Source organism: Falco punctatus, assembly GCF_963210335.1.
Source record: "Falco punctatus genome assembly, chromosome: 12".
Lineage (NCBI taxonomy): Eukaryota > Metazoa > Chordata > Aves > Falconiformes > Falconidae > Falco > Falco punctatus.
Genome location: NC_137592.1, coordinates 22,336,389 through 22,354,175, shown reverse-complemented (window position 1 = coordinate 22,354,175; position 17,787 = coordinate 22,336,389). Strand labels below are relative to the sequence as shown.

The 17,787-nt window shown below is 39.3% G+C and overlaps 1 protein-coding gene across 1 annotated transcript in view; it reads right to left on the bottom strand.

The window, feature by feature from the left end:
- The window catches only part of HHAT (hedgehog acyltransferase), a 162,671-nt gene that overhangs the window by 113,622 nt on the left and 31,262 nt on the right, over positions 1–17,787 (bottom strand). The window contains exon 9 of the mRNA XM_080408664.1: positions 11,828–11,863. Within this exon, the coding sequence (XP_080264790.1) occupies positions 11,828–11,863 (36 nt within the window). The remainder of the gene's footprint in view (positions 1–11,827; positions 11,864–17,787) is intronic.

The following is a 17,787-nucleotide window of genomic DNA, read 5'->3' as shown; positions in this document are numbered from 1 at the left end:
TGAAAGCATTCAAATGAGAAAATTTACCTGAGCACCTCATGGCCTATATTTTGGCTTCCTTTTTCCATCCATCCATCCAGAAAAGATATTTTATATATATAAATAATATAATTATTATATTTTTTTAAGTCTGGCAGAACTCAAATTAAAAAACTACTGGAATTTACATTCTAATGCTAGCTCCCTATTGCTGGTCAAAAAATTAAGTTCAGTATTTAAAACCACTCTGTCTCACTACCAAGTTGTAAATGTCTAATATTTAATATTTTCAGAGCAATAGTCTAATCCAGATTTGAAAAGCAATTCATTCTACCAAAATACTAGATATATTTTGAAATAATCTCTAAATCTACTAGAACTGTCTCTGAAAAGCACTAGCACGTGGAATGCCATTATACTTATAGCTAGAGAAGATAATATTCATTATATAACATCAATATTGACAAAAGATAGCAGAGCAATACTTTTTACTTATACATCCTGATTCTCTTTATATTAGTCAAGTGGAATTCTGCTTTATTTAATGCTTTTTAAGTTTGGGGTAACATCACATAACTCAGGCAAGCAAACTGCATTTTGCTATTCACATAGAAAAGAACAGCAGAGTCTGGCTGGAAAGTGGAGTTACTTTTCAATCAAGTGTCCAGCTATGTTGCTTGCAAGAAAATGCTAAATCTTCTCCAGGAGAAAACAAACAAGAATTGTATGACAGCTGATAAAAAAATATTATCCTTGATTGCCATGACCTTAGCTTGTTCTTCAGCACTGCATGGAGGTACTGCAATTACATTTTTGGGCTATACTTTACTTTCTTACTTCAGACAGTAAGGTAAAGAGAAGTCTGAAGGTTCTGACCCCTTCAAAAATTTGAGTACTGCCCAATTATTTTTTTTTGGGGGGATGACCTTTAAGACAGAAGTCTGCATGAGATTTTGACTCACACAGCCAAATTTCTTTAGGAGTGTTTCCCCTTAAACAGCATATCATAAACAACATATATTTGCAAAGATGTTAACTGACAGAGTGTACACATGCTGTATTGATTTTACCTTAACAGCTTAAAAGATCACATTTTACTACAGTTCCCTATTTACATTTATAACCTGACCAAGTAAATGCAATTAAGAGTACATACAGACCACAAATTATTTTTTTACCCTAAGTTTGTATCTGTGATAGAATGATTCCAAATCCAACAGTTACTCCCTGTCCTGTTTTATCATCTGTTCTTGGTGTTACGTAAAGAGCTTACACTAAATATCAACATTGAGCTCTTATATAGCATTCTTAATCCATAGATCTCCAAGTATTTTACAAAGGATGATCATCATCCTGCTTCATCTATGAAAAGCAAAAACATGGAGATCTTCAGGTTGAAATTCGGATCTCGTTGAATTCCCACAGTCCACAGTGAAGCTACAATTGCACTTTACATCACAGTACCACCAGTCAGCCAGAACAGCATTCATATCCACAGACAGATCCACAGTGGCCTGTGATTTGCAATAAGGAAATCCACACACCACTTAGGCATCAATCCAGAGAGAATATGGCTTTCAATATGGTATCTTATTCAGCTTGACATTCACTAAAACGCCTCCCACCCCACACAGGCAGCACTTTCAAAAAGTGTACTCTACCTTCTCCCGCGTATCCTGCTTACAGCTATAAACACCTAACATTGCCATCAGTGCTGTAAATAACTACAGTCAGGTCCTCTACTCCAGCTTTGCTACTGAAATCAATACTGCTGCACACACACAGATACCAAAGTCTAATGTCACCATTCCGGTGACTCAAAGTATTTTCACCTGCACACTGTAACCCCCAAATCACCTGATCTGTGGGTAACTAGATATGAGTTAGGAAGCCTCCTGCCTTCATCCTTTCCTCTCCTCTTCTAGATTTGTTTCTCATGTCCACCCTTTGCACCTTGCTCTAAGGTAGATGTTTAAACTCAGACTTCCTTAACTCTATAAACTCTCCTAGACCATTCAGAAAACCTGGAACCAAGTACTGGAGCTTGGAGGGACAAGGACTGGAAATAGACTGCCTACTAACAACCACACAGGTTACTGGGGTGCCAATCTGATTGAACCTGCTCCATGCTACCGCATGGCCATAAAATAAGCAGTAATGCTATCTACTTCTGTAACGCATCTGATAATGTACTACCTAGATGTGATGATCTGAGAAAACTTTGTCATTAGATTGAAGTTATGGGGTTATTGTTTTGACATGTTATATCACAACGACCTCAAAAACACTTTGGACCCAGACAAAGTCAAGCAAGACCCTCAGCACAAAGGTGAGCTGAAGAGCTGTGACCTTCAGGAGAGGACATGGCACACCTCAGTCCCCAGAACACTCCACACCACAAAGTAGCCAAGGAAGAGAAGTGCATGCCAGCTTTCCTGCCTACGGGGACAAAGGCAGTCATTCTGTATTCCACCGTGCTAACCCCGATGGGTTATTCTGAGGAGCTGTTCCTAGAATCCCATATGTTACATGAACTACTACTCTCTGAACTGGTGCTTTGAGGAAGACAGGGCACAACAGCAGAGGAGGTCTTAGAATAGATTGCTTCCTCTGGGACGCACATTTCCTAGAACGGGACTGCCTTCCAAAAAACATAAAGGCAGCCATATGGACTCCTATGCCATTCCCTGGAACATTTGCCACGCAGAACAAGACATTCTAGAGAAAGCGCAGCTTAAACACGCAGTTTCCCTCATCCCTAGGTGCGGAAAGCCCACCTGCAGCTCTGCGGCTGGTGCCAGGCGGCTCCTGGTGCCCGCCTTTCGGCTGTCTGGCCAGGGGCCTGGCTGTGAGGGGCCGGGGGGGGCGGCTGTGAGGGCCCGGCCGTGAGGGCCCGGGGATCCGGCTGTGGAGAGGCCGGCGCGGCGCTGAGGCAGCTCAAGCCCCCGCAGCCGGGCAGCGGCCCCGCCGGCGGGCGGGCAGCACCGGGGCAAGGCCGCCCCCTGGCGGCAGCGAACGGCCGCCAGCCCGGCTCGCCGGGGGCCGGGACACTTGGGTGCCCTTCTGGAAGCACGGCTGCTGCCAGGGCTCGCCCTCGGACTGAGGCACCCAGAAATAAAGCCATTGTCATTTAAAGGCTTTATTTTCTCCTGCAGGAAAAACAGGGCGGGAGGTTGATGACACGTTTCTTTTTAAGGGGAAGGATGACAGGTAACCTCAGAGCAGCAGCAATTCAGATTACAAAGGTTTAGCCTGAATCACATGCTGCCTAAAACGTAATTTACGGCAGCTGTGCCGCATACAACTAATTTACCAGAAGATGGGAGTAGAAAAGAATGCTCCTTTCATCCTATTTATTTTTCCCACATTTTTTCGCAGCACTGGCCTGCATCTTAACAGTTTCAACAGACTAAAATAGCATGTGGCTTTCCAAAACACATCTAAAACATAAAACATGAAATAATTTTGAGACTGAAGTTTATGCCAACCACATCCTACTATTTGGAAGTTATAATTGTGTCTCAGCATGACAAAGTAAAAATAAGAACCACAACACGTGGAATAAAAACAAAAAGAGACAACATGAAAAGAGAGAAAGAAGAATTAATCAAAAAAAGAACAATGTTAAGCAAAAACCTGTAAATGCATACTCTAGGTCATATGAAACCTTTATACGTTTAGCTTCAACTACAAGTTCTTGGTGGAACTAGAAATATTACATAAATAATATTTTCACATAAATGTTTCTTGTGTGTTCAGTTCTGTGACTGAAATACAAGTTGCTTCAGTTCTAAAAGATGCAGTTACCCAGACTAAAATCACATGTGAACTCCAGCCAAATTCTGGACCCGATATCAAAGTCAGGGACAAAAATATTCCCATGATACAGTTTCCTGGACTTCACAAAGAATAAATTCAGAATCCTTCCAAGCTCAGGTGGTTCAAGACTGCTGAGCACATACTTTCTTCCATTATACTGAAATACAACCTTTGATCCAGCTCCATTAAACTACTCAGTAAAATTATTTAATAGCAGCCTGCACTGAATCTCAAAATACTTTACGTTCCACACAGTGTATTTCTTGCTTATAGATAGTAACTCAAACATCCTACAACAAAACCAGCTGTTTTAATTCACAGCTGCAACACATAAACATGGTAAGATCTGTACCTTGTTAATCTTGACTTCCCCACTCCAACAGTTTAAGTTAAATGTCACATTTACATAACATTTACATAAAGATTCAGTTCTGTTTATACAAACCCCAGCCTTATTTTTGCAACATGCTCTATGCTAATTCATTATGTAACAACAGATTGTTTGCTCTATTAAAAAAAAAAGGGTTTAATTCTGAGAAGGTGTTTGAGAGACTGTAGTTGCTCTGAAGCAATTTAGCATGATTCTTCACTACTCCTTGATCAAGTTTTTGCAGGTTGTTTTTTGGGTTGTTTTGTGGTGTTTTTTTTTTTTAAACAAACGAGTTTATTGGACACCCTAAGTGAGACACTTAGAGTTTTTATGGTTTTATACATCATGATCACTTGGTATAGTTCATATTTACACCCAGTACACACACAGCAGAACATTCACAGCACCTCCCACTGCAATCCACAGGAGTTTAGCTATGGACTTCACAGTGGTTAACAGTGGTAAGGCTGGATCTTGTAGTTGGGAACATTTCAGAAGCTTCCAAGCACTATCCAGTTTGATTATTTTTATATATTTTTTTAAAAATATCACTTCAACATTATCACTGCTTTCCAGAGGAACACAATTAGACTGATGCTAACCCATTCAAAAATTCCCAACACCAGCAAACATTGCAAAACTTCCAGCATGTCTGAAAGCAGAGCTCACAGGAGTCTGCAACGTGGCCAGACATAACTGCAATATTTTCTAGAAAGAGCTACAACTTTCAGCTCCTCTGTGCTGGGGTCTCTACAGATAGATTGATTCTTGTTATCTTCTGTATTTGAGAACTTTTAAAACAATTTTTGCAGAATCCTTGAGGCCATGTATTGAAAGTACATCTAAACAAGAAATAATTACTAAGCTAATACTACTACCTCTTCACAGTAATAAACGCTTTAACCTTAAAACTACTTAAGTTACACACAAAGCCATTCAATCACATCTAGTAATGACTACAATTCCTTTTATTAGCAACAAGACTACATGCTTGGGTTTTCAATGTGCTAACTTAACCACAAAATTTTAAAAGTCTCTACAACGGCTGTCTCCAGCACCATCACACCTGCATCACAAGACGTACAAAAGATGGCAAGAAATCACCTTTTGTTCTTCTTAGGTCCCTGGCTAAGGAGGTATTGTTAGTGGGGCTTTTTGGTCCAAAAAGATGGTTTTGTAATGTAACTTGGAAACTGCCTGTTTCTGTGTTAGTCTGCTCTAGAAGCTTGTTTCACAGCTGGACAATCTTTGACTGAAAATAACTGCTTCTGCTACTTCCACTGGCTTTATATGCACTGCTCCAGAAGAGCACAGGGATCCAAGGGAGTCAAGACTAGTGAACACTTGCTACAGTCATGTGCCCTACTAGTCCTCACAGTTTAAAGGCTAGATTAGAGGCAGAAAGAACCCAAAAGAGAATGTAAGTACAGTAGCTACAGGTATCCTACACACAAGTGGTCTCACCTGCACATGATAGACTAAGTACCAGCATCACTGGATCTTTCCCCAGGAAGCCTATTGGCAGATTGAAGTGGATAGATGGAGTGCACCACTTGCATCTTTGGCAGTTTTTACCCTGTATGTTACTTTGATGATTACAGATCGATATAAATTGTTTACCATCATCCCCATGTGTTGCTGCTTCATCAATACAGCACCTTTGTGCCAGCACTGATGCAAGTGAGAAGAATGAGATGGGGATAAAATTGTCAGAGATGCCACAGGTAACACTAAAAAAGGGGAGTATTGCTTATTCAGTGGGTGTCCCATAGACACACAGGCTACATATAAAAGTTAAACACATATGCTCCAACTAGCCACCCAGGACTCACGGGCAAAGCAGTACAAAGATTTGGCAAAATTGGTTAGGATTAAACCTCATTTAGAATAGATCTGCCAAATCCACACAATGCAGAAATTGCCCCTTAGGTTATGTGTTCTTCTCAAGGTGCCTGGAGGAATGTGAGGGCAGTGCTGTAGCTGTTTTTTATGGCAAAAGACTAAGGTTACATGCTGACTAAAAGCACAGCCTGAAAAGAGAAGGGAAGTCCTGAGGTTAAAAGCTACTGGTGAAATACTAGGGGACAGCATAGGGCACAGGAAGGCAAGGCTGATGTACCTGTTACCCACATCACCTATCAGAAAGGGCCCCAGAACCCCACTCAAAATTTTGTTCTTGAGGAAATTATTTGGTTAGCTCCAGGAGACAGCTTGAGCATACATTGTTCTAATAACTGGGGTTGTTTAGCTTGGAGAATAGAAGGCTGTGGGGAGACCCTGTTACAGTTTATGTACTTAAAGGGGGCTTATAAGAAAGATGGGGACAAAATTTTAGTAGGGCCTGTAGCAATAGGACATGGGGTAATGGTTTTAAACTAAAAGAGGGTAGATTAGACCAGATTAAGGAAGAAATTTTTTACAATGAGGGTGGTGAAACACTGAAACAGGTTGCCCAGAGAGGTGGCAGATGCTCCATCCCTGGAAACATTCAAAAACAGGCTGGATGGGGCTCTGATCAACCTGCTCTGGTTGAAGATGCCCCTGCGCATTCCAGAGCCAGCTGGACTAGGTGACCTTTAAAGGTCCCTCCCAACCCAAACTATTCTGTAATTCTTGCACATGTAGTAAAGATTAGGCGCCTAAGACACAGTGTGAACCAAAAAGTCAAACTTCTTGGCAGAGGAAAAAGGATTCATCCTTGTAGGACTTTACATCTCACAATTTGAAAGGCAGAGGTAGTTATCCAAATACCTCTATCAATCCTGTTCCAAGAAAAGTGGAATCTCTTTAATACTGTGCTGCCTAGCCCAGCTACATTATATTAGATCATCAATAGTATTTTATGGGCAGCCACATTCAAAGCAGCAGCAGAGACTGTATAGCATTAGCGCTAGTATTTGGCTCCCAAAAGAGAGCCATGCTTTACACTGCATCCCATGTGGCACCCCATCAGGGAATCTGTCTGCAGCTGTTGGACCCCAGAATCACCTCTGATCTCACCTAGCAATGGAGTTAGAAGAGGGATACAATACAGAGGGAAAGGAACAGTTGCATCAGATGACTTTCCAAGACTTGGGTGCATTAGAGAGAAGGGGAAAGTTGAGAAGTGTTGGTTTCTGTTGTTGGGAATTTTTTGGTTTGTGGTGGCGTTTTTGTTTGGCTCTTTTTTTTTTTTTTTTTGACAGAAACAGTGATAAGTGCATGTTTTTTTAAGCAGGGGCATAGATCTCTTCAGCTTGGAACAACTTGTATATTGTTGAGCTTTCCAGCAAGTCTACGCTTCTCACAGAGGTTGTTACTCTTAGTGACTTCTCACCATCTCAGTGAAGAGTTGTGACATCTTTTGGGAGGAGATGTCTGCACTTTAGAAGAAGTGTGACCTCACAGGAACTGACCTCAGTGGTACCTTTCTGATCAGAGTAGAATCACAAGGAAAAACCCTGACTTTTTTAAACATTTACTTAAACCAGTTATCAGATAGTTCATTAACATAATTATTCTGTTATTCTTTTGGATAATATGAAAATATGTGGAGTGCTACAGGATTCCAGAAATGAAAACAGGAGTTGAGCAAGCTGATGAACAGGTTTTTCCTTATCTCCTTTCAGAAATACATCTTGTTTAGAAGCATAATCTCTCTTTCACCATGGGACCATTCTGCCCTTACACAGAGATGCCTTGTTTTGAACTAAAAAAACCCAAATAATAATGAAAAGAGGTGGCAACACATAGTAAATTTTGATCCCAGAGCTAAACTATACCTTGCCTTACCTGAGAAAAGTAGAAAAGGGGATAATTTTCAAGTTTTCTATTTGGAGAACCTTTGTACTAGGTAATAAGCTAAACCTAAATAGCCTACAACTCTAAACAAGCTAAAGTAATTGCAAACCATGGGGTGAGCTGTGAGCACTACTAACAGACACCTTTGGGAGAAATTGGGGGGATGTGGTCCTGCAGCTCTTTTCAAAGCCATACAAATGAGTAAGTTTCACACTTTTTTAAAGGCAGTACTGAAAGTGTGGAGATCTTTCAAAAGGATCATGCTTCCAGGAACTCTCATTCTTCTCCACTGCCCTCACCAGCGTTGCCCTAAAGGAAGCACTGTTTGGCATTAGGACGGTATATGTTCACTATTCTATTTCATTCAATGCCCTGTTCCCAACACTGGATGAAATGCCTGGATGAAACAGCTTCAGTGAGCAAACAGCACGAGGCAGCCTTCTCTCTTGCTCCTTCCCATCTAAACTGCTACCACAAAAGCTATTTTTATGCATTTTGAAATCTGAAAATGCACTCATTGCTCCATTCTGATAATGCGTAGATTTAAAAGAAACAGGGTTGGTTTTTTCGGTAGTTACAGTGAAAAAAAAATATTACTATGTTTGTATAGTACTTGTGTGTTTTAAATAACTGATTAATTTTGCTGATCCTAAAAGTATCAACAAATACTTTCTTTTATACTATTGTGTCAAAAGACTCAGCAAATGACCTTCCAAGTACAGTAGTATATTTGTAATGGGTAGTATCAAAACCAGTTTCCATCATGAAATTACTGACCTTTCCCCCACAAATTTATGGGGTCCCTGCTTCAAACACTGTGGTGTAGTTAATAAATGTTCAAGGCCAAGACCCTGATGTACTTAATTGCACTCTAATTTCACAAATAGTAATTCCATGATGCCACCATATTTCAGCAAGTGATTAGAAATCTAGTCCTACAATCCAATTCAGCCCAAGCCAGTAAACACCACATAAATAGCCATTTCATTGAAAAGTGTATATTACACTAACAAATCCATTTTAAAAGGTAAGACTTTTAAACCTTTTCTGAGCTATCTTAAAAGTCGTATTAGGAGCATAGTTCAAAACACACCTAGAGAGATGGACAGAAATTATTTTTTTGCTAAGAATACAGAAGAAGCTGTGTAGCTGTAATTCTGTCATACTTTGTATCGTGCTTCACTTGAGCAAGCCATTGACTCTGTATGCCAGGCTACATACAGCCCTAGTCCCTTCAAATCAGCATTTTAATAAGGCACAGACTGTTCTTTTAGCAGAGACTGGTTTTAATGTTGTTGGCCCCACATTTTATATTTGAAAGCATCATACTGGGTTCTCTGTTCCACTGTGGCATCCGTATATTTAAAACAACATAGTATCTCTTGAACATTTCAAATCTTAATTTATAGATTTTCAACACTTCCTGCAACTCTGGTTTGTTTGGGTGTGATTTTCTTCCTCCCCACTGTTTGTATTTCACACTAGAAACCCAAACTGTGAAGAGGACCGTTTATGAGATACTATATGAACACAGAACATCTGCAAGTTCTCAGGAGCAGAGATCATCTAAATAGGCAAAACCAAAGGCAGTAACTTTCTAAAGGTCACATGGCAGACCAACAGCAGAGATGTAACACCAAGTCCTCTGTTTCCTAGTCCAAAATTCATCTACTAAACAAATGATTGTTGTTTTTTTCTAGTTAAGGAAACCCAAGCAAAACTCATGCTGCTACAACAGAAGGGAACAGTATCTCCTCCTTAGCAGTACAGTTACAGAGAAAGTACCTGATGGCTCCCCAAGTTGTTAAACATGGGTAGATTGACAGACTGAGAATGAAGTATTAAAGCTGTCTAAGGTTAGAAATAGAACACCACGTTGCATAGAACCCACAGTTGGCTTTGAAGATACGACACATTAGTTAAAGTTGACCCTCAAATCATTCACATTCAATAGCTATTTGCAGTCCAGGGATTGCATGAGCATACAACTCCAGTACCACATCTCCACAGGATGTAAAGCAATGCAGTATAAGAGAATAATATCTTATTACATCCTTTATATGAAACAAGTGAAAGCATATTTTATGGCAGAAGCAATACCAGGGGCTCAAACTTAGAACACCAATGCTAACCCATGATTCTATCCTTGGTTAAGTAGCTGTCAGCATTCCCAGGAGACCTTCTTGTGCACTGTATTCCCTTTACAACAGCAGCATATTTTTAAACCATTTATAAGCATGATGATTTCCATTTCTTATATTATTTGAGAAAAACAATCTACTGGTCAAAATACAGATGTGACTAATTTTGTAGAACTAATACCAGAACTTAAATACATTCAGTAGTCTAAAACCTGTATCTACACACTGAAATACATATATCTTCAGCAATACTGACACTGTGGCTTTAGTGAAGACAGCTATCCATTAAAAGCTGTCGTGTTACACACAAAGAAATACATAAAATAACCCTAATGTTACAAAGCCTACTACTCAAATGTTACAAGATGGCAGGACAGGTGTTTGCCTGGGCAACCTTAAAACAAACCTGATTTTCCCTGTGATACAGGCTTTGTGTGATGTCTTGTCTTTCATGGTTTTTGTATTTAGTTTAAATCACAAAAGCATGGCATTCAATATGATATTACCCAGTATTCTTTCCTTTAAGATATACCTTTTGTATTGTTGTCCAGCTGGCACCCAGACCTTGGACAAAGAATTACCATTTTTTCTTGGATTTAGCCACAGTACTGATAACTAGAGAACCTGAATCTGGAAGGGGTATCTTGGATACTTCAGAGGACAAAGTGAAAAGAACACTTACAAGTGATGCTGTGCCTAAGGCAGGGAAATGCTTCCAAGCATTTATCATGCTGTCTGTAGCTATATGCTTCTTTTAGTAGCTATAGTAAAGAACAATTAGCAGGCTTCTGTAATGAGTTCAGTAGCAAGGCCAAATCAAGGGAAGCCTAACATCACCTGATCCTTATGGTGGGACCCAACCAGCATGCTCTGGCTCACATACTGGGTTCATTCTTCCAAGATAAAGTTCTTCACAGATGAATACTGCAACATTTCAGGGGATGAAACAACTGAGAGATTGAAATCTCTAAGGGTCTGAAGATCATAGGAAACTTCATGGTATGCATCACACTTCTTTGTAAAGATCAGTAAATAGTGATAGGTATGTTATTAAAAATGAATGCAAACGCATTCTTAGTGAACGCTTGTGACTTTGCTCACACAAAAGAACTCCAAACAACAAAACCAGTTCCTCAGTGTAGCATTCAAATACATTAGCCTCCCTTTTCTTGTTGGAAGTGCCCTGCTTTAATCACTGCATTCCTCTAAATGTCAGCAAAATGCACAGCAATTATCCCACTTTATTCACCTTCAGAACATAGTCCATCCCATGCATTGAACCCATCAAGTTCTCTATCAAGAAAATACAACTGTCCTCTACAGTCACAGTTTTCCATAAAATTCAAGCCCTTATTAGAAGATATGAAGGTACTTGAGTTGCTTGTGTTACCAGTGAAAAAACTTCCTTCAGTTTTTTCTGAAGAAGAAAAAAAAATAAGAAAACGTTTTTTTCAGTACAAAAAAAAAATTTCCTCAGCAGCAAGTGGGATGCTGCCACTGAAATTTCCCAAGTCAAAGTTTTACTTAAGGACACCTGAAGAGGTTCCTTAGAGTGACATTGGGTAGATATTCAAGCCAAAAAATTAAAAGTTTCTCAAACTAATATACAAATGGAAGACAAGAGGATCTTGCTATAGAAAATATCTACTGATTAGTAGTGAGTTCACATAGCCATCTCTACTTAAAACAAAAATGCTTTTTAATATGAAATTGCAATCCAAAATAAGTATTGGCTTACCTGACCAGAAAGCGATGTAGTCCAACATCAAAACTTCTGTAAGAAAAAAGATTCACCATATTTTAATAATTAAAAAAAAATAAAATACTACTCTGTTAGGTATTGTACAAACACTGCATTTCAAAACAATCAGTAATACCAAAAATAAATATAAAACTGCTGGAATTGATAAAAGAGAAGCAAAAGTGTAATATTCAAATTCCCTTCCGTAATGACATGTGAAATTGAAGATTATCATCATATGGAAAGATTTAGATGCATGTTAAAAAGCTCACAAATCCCTTGTTTGGGTATTTCTTCAGTAAAGCAGTAACATTCAGAGTGGTACAACCCACACGAAGCATAAATTGTTTATATTCTGTATAATTTTGGAAGCATCCTGATAACCAGCGAGTCTGCATGTTTCCTGTCACATACACAATGATCCTCTACGCAAAACTACTGTGCCATCCCTTCTTTCCCCTTTTGTGCTCTGTACTGCACTAACGGATCACTGTGAATTCTCTCCATGATAAAGAATAGTCAAAGAACCCCCTTAAGTCTCCTTCAGATACACAGAATATACTGAGAAGTGGGCCTTACAAGTGTGTTCCACTCAGCTCTGATGAAGAAAATAACTTTGAAGATTTCTGACAATAAGTACAAGTTAGATCACACTAAATTACAAGAACCATGCCTAAAAACTTCAGCATTAACAACATACATTAGCCATAATCATCAGTGTTTGTTTCCCTTTTCTCAGCTGTCCCTCAGCTAGCTCAGCAGAATCAAGTTCACGAACAATATACTAGCAAATCCTTGATACTACAGGAAGGTATCCACTGATTTCAGACATTTACTCAGTATCTGAAGTACGTGCCAGTTTTATGATAGATTAACTGTGTGCGTAACAGCACAATTGGAAAACACAAATGTCTTGTTTGTAGTGCTGGACTTGCTCTGAAATGGGCTTCATTCTGTCCACAGAAAACGTTTTTGCATATACTAAACTCAAGAACCCTGTTAAAAAAAAACAACTGATTGGTCATTTGGGTACAACATGGTTTTATTTTAACAGTATTGCTTGCAGTGTGCTGCCTCCTACCTGGAACAAGAGAAGTCATCAGATAGTTAATGGCATCCTGGTAACAACAGATAATGAGCTGTAGAAATTCTAGGAGTTAAAGAGGGAGGGAAACACTGGTTCAGCAGGGTAATGATGAGGGGAACAAATTTCCCACTTAAAAGCTGCCTTGCAACAGAAAAAAATATTCTGCCAGGAACATGCACATGGCCACCATTAAACCTATATTTTCACATTCCTAAAATCATTCCCCATTTTACATTGTTGTTTTATTACTGTGTAATTATGCTGCATGAAGTGTATCCAGTTATCTTTCCGCGTTCCTCTTGCCTGAACACATACTGTAATTTGGCTCCCCCTCTTCACCAAAATATTCTGTGTTGTACAGCCAGTTGTTTGTATCAGAGCTGCCCACAGTCTGCATTTATACCTCTGAAAACCTTCTCTTCCTAGGACCAAGCACTTCAGTATGCTTGTGCTGGGATGGGGAAGAGAAACTCATAGAATTCCAGGGAACAGACATATGCTAAATAGTCATCTTGTGTATCTTCAGCCAAGCTCATCTTTTCAAGTTCTCCTAGCTATTCTGCAATGGCAATGACCACATCTGCTATTGTCTCTGAAGGGACACAACAACTGAGCTTCTTGTGGACAGGGATGTGGCGCATAACAGTACCACCACTTTTGACAACGAACGAAAAGCCAGAGGGCTTTGGCCTACAACGAACATGGAAACTGAATGATCCTGCTAAGCTGAGATGATCAGAGCTGAAGGAAGTTGGGTGGACAAAGTTGAGGCAGAGTGGGCTCAGACAGGGAGGGAAAATTAGACCTTTGCTGTGGACTTCAATGCCATCTTTTCTCTCATTTTTCACCGTTACCAAAACATAATGCACTTGTTATTAAAAAAAAGCTTTATACTTTATTTCATGCAGGCTTTACTGATGGAAATATTTCCACAAAGTATTCAATAAGTATTAAAAATGAACATGCATAGAACCAATTTATTAGAATAAATGAAAAGAAGGAAAAAAGATGAAAGCCTCACTAGGTCCATTATTCCTAAGATGGATGCTGTACTGATACACTGAGAATTCAGGATCTTAGGTAGTAAGCAGCCAGTTAAAAAAATTAACTACACTATGACCAACAGAATTTTGAGAATATACAGTAGAATCAAAGTGTGCACCTAGATCTTAAAATCACCTTAGGATAGTGTAATTGATTAGTTCTAAAAGCAAGAACAAGGCCAAACAATTTCAAACTGTAAATGAAAAAAAATAGTTGGGATTGCTTAAGGCTATGGATATTGGGTACATACACTTTTAAGCACCTAGGATAACGAATAGAGAGTGTGCAAGGCAAAAATACTGAAAAGCTAGAGGCTGGTTTTGACAAAACACTATCGCAGACTTTCAGCTGTTCTACTTGTTCATATTTAAATACATACTGTATTTAAGTCTACAAGTGAAGTTAAAGTACAGTGAAGTAGCAATGGAAACAGATCTGGTAGTTATAATTAATCCTTCTGTTCTCAGATGGAAATATAAAGGGGTAAAAAGGGTTTGTATAGCAATGTTCAGACTGCAACTCAGGGTGGAGTAAGCAACTTCATTAAATGAAGAACAAGTTATCACATTGCATTTCTATTAAACATTTCATAATGATCCCCTTCAACATCACAGGAATCCACCTATCAGGCACAACAGGGTGTCACCACAATTAACTCAATTACACCTGCCACAATTACACACCACACAGACATGATTATCTAAGTACACCCATATTTACTTGACATAGCAATATGGTTTATAATCAGCTTCAAACAGTGTATTTGATCCTGAGCTTCTCTGCAAAATACAGGATTTATCTGGTAGCCCCTGCAATTTAGGATGCCTCAGTTACATAAAAGTTTCACAAATGCTTTTTGAAATCCTATAACGAGCACAATTTTCTGAAATAAAGGTTTTAATTAAAATCTAAAACAACAAGGGAAAGGATATCCATAGCAATACAAGTAAAAAATGCTCTGCCAGTTAAATTCCTTACACTGCTAAAATGTCAGTAGCAAAATAATACTTAAATTTTTGGAGAAATAATGGGTAAAATCTAGTTTTTCAAAATAGTAATGCAGTCTTTGAACAGAGCAAAATCTTGACTAGTCAGTGGAACAATAAAGGGGAGATATATTTAACCTCCATTTCATAATCATGTTGCTCATTACAGACAATTCAATAGCTATTTACTTTATAAAAACAACTCTAATTGCATTCCTCTGAAGGGCAGTTTTCAATCAGTTCTGTACACAACTAATGCTTTTGTTAAGCATGAAGTTCTACTTTCTGATACATTTCAACAAAAGATTATACATATAATCTTTCCTAATCAAATTCGTCTTTTCCCAGTACATCAACTAGAAATGGGTGACCAACAATGTACATACACTAAACTAACAAGGACCTTTTCCAAAATATAATCTTTGAAATATCTGCCTGCAAGCACACATCTCTCTCCTCAAGGTACATTTTCAGAATTATTTTAGACATGTGGTTTCTGCTTTGAAAGCTAAATGCATAATGCAATGAGGTACCTCCAAATTTGCATTCAGCACAAAGCTGATGAGAGAGAAGTAAAGAGTCCTTTTATATAGAAAAGATATGAAAAGGCAGAAGCATGCTGGTATGAACCATAGTCAGTAGCAACAGCACATGCACTGAAATTGTCAATCTGATGATTTCCAGGGGAAAAAAAAGTACAAAAACCTTTTTGTCCCCAGGATACAAAAAGGCATATATACATATCTGAAAGCCAAATGAGTAAAACTGTGATAAGTTGCTGTTCATGCTGCAATAAGGGTATCAGTGAAGCCAATCATCTGTTTCCCTCTTGTGTCATAGGTACTTTAGACTCACTCTGAGATTTCCATCTGTTCAATTTCTTTATAGTTGGACCTTATTTTGAAATCCTGTGCTCACCACTTGCCACTTAAGAGTGCATGGTTCTTCAAGTGTATCTGCCTATTGCAAGCTGGTGCATGCTGATATATATCAGGATCAAAAACTGGTCAGGACCTTCTAGGACCTTGTTCACACTTTCCTGGACAGATGCCCTGAGCTCAGCACAGGTCAGCAGACACGGTGGCTCCTAGTGGAGCTACAGATTGACACACAGCAACAGACTTGCTCCTGAGCATTTTCATCCAAATGCCCACCCCGGTCAGCACTCTTTACAAGCATGTTATCCGATGGATTGCATATGGGTCCCACTTTCCACAAGGCTGTGTGTTCCTTTAGCTGAGGTCTAAACTCAAATTCCTCAGCAGAGGAGTTGTTTGAACCTTCAGTATACAACTTTTAAATTCAATGATGTTTTGCCAACCAATGTTATTCAAGGACCTGATGCCACACCTACCTAGATGAAAACTGCTACTCATTAGCAGCATTAGGGACTACAATTCGTAATTCCGGTATGATGTTTAAAGGACCCCCAAATCACAAGGTTTGACTGTGAGACCTCATTCCCAATAATTTACAGCCAAAAAAACTTAAGTGCCAAGCACCTGTCAGGATCATATGAATCAATTTAAAGTTAAACTCATTACTAGAACCATTTTTTATGAAACTAATTGCAGTAATTGGAGTTGCCAAACCCTGATTTTCCATATCCATATTTTGAAACCATGTGCTGAAGAGAAAGCAGCACAGCTTTGTTTTCTGTCAGTTCCTCCTGAAGGACTGCTGGGCTGCACACTATTCCTGGAAACAAAACACAACAAATCATGCAACATTTAGCATAATCTGGGAAGTATTTGGCTAACCATGCACTTCAGCAAAGATACCCACTGCAAGCAGATGGCATACTACCACTCTGAAAAGGCAGATAGCGGCACGATTCTAACTTTGGGCCCTTCCTTATGGGGAATAGATCTAGGTAGATAGCTTGCCATTTTAAAGAGTTCGGAATCAGTAACATATATGGAGACAGGTAAATGTGATACTGTGTGCCCACTGACCGTATTGCATTGCAGACAGAAACATCCTAGATGCGTTAAAAACAGTCATGTTGCTGCTGGAACATGAACACTTTTGAATGCAGGAAGGAATGGTGTAGTTTCTGTAAGCAGAGGAGGAGTTCAAGCAGCAGCACTACCCTACATTTCACCGAGGCAAACAATAATTGCACTTAAATCTCTTAAAATCAGCTAGACTAGTTGCCATCTATGGTGATGATCCAGCAAGTGGATTATTTGTTATAGCTTCAGCACTCTACCCTGTGGGTATTTAACATCTCTCAAAAGAAGTATTGTAGTCGCTGCAACATTTCAAGAATGGCCCTCCACACTTCCTTTTACAAATATGGCTAAACTTGACATTAGAAAGTGTAACTCATTCACATATCCTCAGGGTAGCCCGTCCTATTTAACCATAGAACAGTGTTTGCAAGACCAGCACTTCCATTAGCAGCCTTTGCAAATGTATCTGGCATTTTGCCGGTGAGCTGCTAAGAGTCTCTCACATCAGGACATTTTGCACTGGAGACGGAGAGGTCACTGAATGACAGTTGCCTTCACTGGCACAATGCTTTTAAGTTGCTTCATTGTTCCTCCTTGTCAAGCAATATCTTGGAGCTGGAATGCCCAAGAGACTGTGTAAATGATAGAATTCCCCTGACAGATGCCCCACCATTTATTTCTGGATCCTCCTACTTCTGCTCATCTGTCTTCCAATGCTGCCCGTGGCAACCTCCCCAACTGGCAAGCCCTCAAAGATGAAAGCTTCCAAGTTACAAGTAATTACAAGTGTGCAACATAAGTCCCAAACATGTTTTAGAGTCTTGCTGAAGATAAGATTCCTACAGGGAAAGCAGATAGCAAAGTCTATATGCAGGTTTTGTAACT